The sequence below is a fragment of the Morone saxatilis genome, unplaced genomic scaffold (genome assembly GCF_004916995.1).
Source record: "Morone saxatilis isolate NCDOM2014 unplaced genomic scaffold, NCSU_SB_2.0 Contig11, whole genome shotgun sequence".
NCBI classification, from domain to species: Eukaryota; Metazoa; Chordata; class Actinopteri; family Moronidae; genus Morone; species Morone saxatilis.
Window position 1 is genome coordinate 2,352,577 of NW_023339663.1, and position 4,800 is coordinate 2,357,376.

Consider the following 4,800-nt stretch of genomic DNA (forward strand, 5'->3'; position numbering starts at 1 on the left):
TAGCATGCTGATGTTAGCATTTATCTCAAAGCCCGGCTGTGCCCAAGTACAGCGTCACAGAGGCACTAACAAGGCTGGTACCTTACATTTATTAGTTCTAAGTCTTTTTCTGTCTAATCTAAGATATATGAAACTTGTTTCTATCATGATAATATGTTGGTGGACTGTGAAAACACCAGTAACAACGATGGAAATAAGTCCAGGACAATAAATGAAAACCAATCATAGTTCAAAGTCCAAAATATCTACAAACCAGATCAAGAGCTACCTTTGTGTGAAGCAGTGTGTGTCAACTTACTTGATCCAGACAGCACTTTGTAATAGAGCTTCTTTATTTGCTGCAATCTCCATCAGTGCCTACAAAACACAACACAACATTACAACATTTGTTCTAATGCTGCCTGAATAATCAGGACTCACAAAGGATCTGGCATCAGATACCATCAGCATGTGATATTTTTTTCCAGTTGACAAAACAAATCATCATATTTTAATGTGATATCTCTAAATATAGCACCAATTATCCTGGATAAGTGTTTGCAGTTGGGGGTTGTTTAATGTGCACTCTAATCTAAATTGGGTCTGAAGAGTGAATTTTTGGTTTGATGAATTAATTCTGACAGACAGCTGAGATATTCCAGGTTCGTCAGAGCTGAAACTCGACTGCCTCTAACTTCTCTCAGACTTAAGATCCACTTTTGACACTATAAGGTTTTATGAATCACTCTTAGATCAAAAAAACTCGGAAGTCAGGACTGAAACTGCCTTTATTTTTAGGATTTTTTAAATCCTAACTGAGCCACTTACGAGCTACTTTTAGCCTCAGGATGTTTGGTGAATGTAGCCCATGATGTTCAGTATCTATCTGGTAAAAGAACACAGAGATTGACAGTCTGAAAAAATATGTACTTTTATACTAATGTTCATAATAGTGATGATTACTGTCTGACTCAGTCCCACTTGGTGCAAAATAAAAATGAACTGAGAGGTAGCTTGTGCTTTGAATGTGTATTGATTGCAGTGCCCTTGTAAATTATCATTAGTACATCTTTTTATCCGCGAAGCTGCTCTGACTCTTCCTCCTCGTGTTCTCTTCTGTAGAAAGTTTGGTGGAAAAGATAAGGACGGATTCATTATCTTCCCACAGGGTCGACACTTAATTAGAAAGAGAGGCTTGCATTTACTTCCCTCCTTCTGTCTGCAAACGAGACTGAATAGTTTTTAAAACCAGATAACTTGCTGCTGGTGAATGTAAAATCACAATGAAGAATCAGAAGGCTGAACAATGAGTCTGAGTCAGCCAGGATGGATTCAAGTTTGGGACTTCATTCTGCTGGGTTGATACTTGACTACTGCCTTTTTAAATCAGAAATTGAATCATTATTGCAAGGTTACTTACTTGTCAAGGCCCCTGTTGAGACATTTTCAATCTAAATGGAACAAACAGCAGGAAACTGCATAAATGTTAATAAAACTGATTTTGAAGCTGGAATTCGCAGCCTCTTTGTCGCAGCGTGCTCGCTGCTGTGTGTTTTTGAACTGCGGTGCTCATTTTAGATAACTTGATGCTTGTTCAGGTGCAGCGACGACTCAGGCCCAAACATATGGTAATTGTAGTAATTTCCTGAAAAAGGCTAAATTTGACTACCGGTTCATGGTTCTTTCTCAGCTTCCTGAAGGGGGCACAATTACAGGTACTTATGGAGAAGAACATCTACAGTTAAGTTAAGCATGCGGAGAATAATTCCATTATCGTATGCAATCATGACGACAGCAATGCAATATTTCTAAGGATGTGCACTTAATGGGCCTCAGAGTGTCAGCTGGATCATTGAGAAAACAAAACAGTTCAGACTTAAAGCTGCAGTGAGTAACTTCTATAAAAATAACTTTTTTGTCATATTTGCTGAAACTTTCATTACATCCTGACAGTAGAACATGAGACAGATAATGTGTGGAAAAATCTGGTTCCTCTGGGTCCTTCTTGTGCTCCTAATGGTATTAGCAAGAATCCACCGGGCCCGAATGAAAACAACCAATCAGAGCTGAGAAAGATAGTTGATTGATAGTTCCCAGGTCATCAAATACCAACATTTTAATTCCCAAAGGGGGTGACGCTCAACAATCAACTTTCTTTAAGCCACCGACCCTAAGTGTTGATATTTAAACCGTCCAATCACACCCTCCGGTCACAGACAGGTTTCTGATCATTAGGTGCAACAGGTTCAACTTTTAATGTATCCAATGTGCAACAAGTGCTTCTAAATCTAATCTCACTTTATCATATTTGTCTCACTGCATGAACTTTTTATTATATTCTCTACTACACGTGTAGTACCAGCACTGTTGGTGCAGTGTGTTTGTCCGTCAGTCTGCTTACAGGATCCTGGAAAAACAACCCGATTTTCATGAAACGTGGTGGAAGGAACTCATTAAATTCTGGAGTGGATTTTTTGCTACAAAGGTTTTATCATGTTTTTATTGTGTTTATGCTTTATGTGTATATCATGTTCCTCAAACAAACCTTTCTGAATAGTTCAACATTTCATATTAAAACTGAGTTTATTTCTGAGTGAAAGAAACATTAAAATTTACACTCAAAATGAACAAAACTAACTATTTAAAGGGTGATAACAGATCTACATGGATAACTATAATAGAGATTACAGTCTGCTCTGTCTGCGTGCTACCTATCTGTTGTGTATTATTGTTCTTCACTTTAAAAATGTGCATTCAATTTACCTTTTCTGCCTCTGTGCGGGTGGTCTGGCCCGTTCTGGACTCATCGTTCTCCGTGAGCTCGTCATCTGGGCTGTGAGTCATCGGGTCAGTGGGATACTTGGAGGCCCATTCTGTGTCCCCTTCCCTCCCCAGCAGGGATCCAGCCTCCAGCGAGCGGCCGACCCACCACAGTCCCAGCCTGCCCTCGCAGAGGTGCGAAGGCCCCACAGCGAAGCCGCGGGGGAGCAACGTGGACAGAAATGAGGTGAGAGCAGACCCGACGGGAGACGCGAGACAGGCCATCAACCTGCACAGAAAAATAAAGAGCAGGTTACAGGCAGAACGTTCAGCTCCATGCAGCTCATATAAGGAAGGACCAGAGGAGATGAGATCCCTCTTTTATTTGACTTCATGCTTTTAAATAAAATTAGACCAGTTCAATGTCACATTTACACTCTATCCTATTTCATTTGCATTCACTTTTTAGTCTGCCATTTTATTCTGTTTGGTATTCCAGTCTCAACGACTTATGTACGGCCCTTAAATCACCCAGTTTCTAAAAGGTACATTATTTATAAAGCTCTGGTCTCAAGAGCAGTAAATGTTATTTTACTGTTTTCTTCACTGCCTTGTTTTATTCAATCACGACATGTACTGTGAAAGTTATCCGGTTATCTACACAGCAACAGAACTTTTTCACAGCAGACAGTTTTTTTATTGTCATAGCAGGAGAAGCACAGGTGTAATTAATAACATTAATGATAACCAGACTCCATTTCGGGTTCTCCAGCTCCAGGGTTCTGGTGCTGAGGCTTACACGGCTTACTGTGACACTTCAATGGAAATTGTTAATGTTATTAATTACACCTGTGCTCTTCTGGCAACGACTGCTGTGATAAATGAGTCAGTGCAAACATAACTGCGTCCATGGTGAATTAGTTAATATGCAACACAATCTTCCTTTAACACACACCTGAAGGGCATCACAGAGAAACACTCAAAACAGACTTCATTCAACTATAAAAACTGTTGTATGTAAATGTCAGTGGTTCGGATGCATGCATATTTAACATATTTAATACAATATCAGTATGCACACTGCTGGGCTTCGCAATGCTAAATTAAAATTCTATTATTTTGAACTTGTAATGCAGTTTAATTGAGCTTGATTCCCAAACGTTGTCAAGTACCGTCACAATAGCGCTCTAAGAAAATATAAAGACAGATCGTATCGTCATCTTAACCCCCAAACACTAGATGTCAGCTAACCCTAACCCTAAGGCTGCGGCGGCGGCGGCGGTGTAAATACAAATGCAGATCTCACAAGTTTTTCAGGCTTTTTATGCCTTTTTTTTGGACTGCGACAGCCTGATAGAAAGGAAAAGGGGGAACAGAAAGAGGGGACTACACACAGAAAAGGGCCACAGGTTGGAATCAAACCATACATGGGGCCCAGGCTCTACTCAGATTTTATGCAGTTACATTTTAAAAAATTGCAATATATCTCAATATATTGAATCGTAACTCCGTGTGTATTGTATCGCCAAATTATTGCCAATACACAGGCCTACAGACGCACACAGTGAGGGGCCGATCACACAGCTAGAAACTGCTCATATGTGTTCACCCAGTTACACGTGCAGCTCCACAGACCACGCAGGAGCTGTTTTTGTTCGGCTCTTTGCAGAGGCATTTTATAAAAGCGGCCCCCGGCTCCAGCGGTGCATCTCTGTGTGATCGGACCCTTAGAGAGGATTTTGTGTATTGCCAAGCAGGGGTTTTCTTTACGCCTACGAGGAATGTGACCTGGTGCAAATGCTCTTCAGAGTCAATCAATAAGCAAACTTGCATCCATATAAATAACAATCAGTAAAACATACAAACCTATTTCTTTCCTCCTTGTTCAAACAAAGTCTGGGGACCCTAAAACTCACTCAAGGGCCCCTGTTGGTCCCCGGACCCCAGTTTTAAAACCACCATTATAACACGGTTACAATACAACAATTTACCTTAATATTGAACTCAAGTAAAAGAAAGACTACAATCCCATTAATCAGTCCATCCTATCATCCTTCCACC

General features: G+C 40.4%; 1 protein-coding gene across 1 annotated transcript in view; it reads right to left on the bottom strand.

The window, feature by feature from the left end:
* The window catches only part of znf408 (zinc finger protein 408), a gene marked incomplete at its 5' end in the record, with an annotated part of 21,432 nt that extends 18,404 nt beyond the window's left edge, over positions 1-3,028 (bottom strand). The window contains 2 exon segments of the mRNA XM_035651681.1: positions 299-357; positions 2,743-3,028. Coding sequence (XP_035507574.1) covers positions 299-357; positions 2,743-3,024 — 341 coding nt within the window.
* Between the last annotated feature and the right edge of the window lie 1,772 nt (positions 3,029-4,800).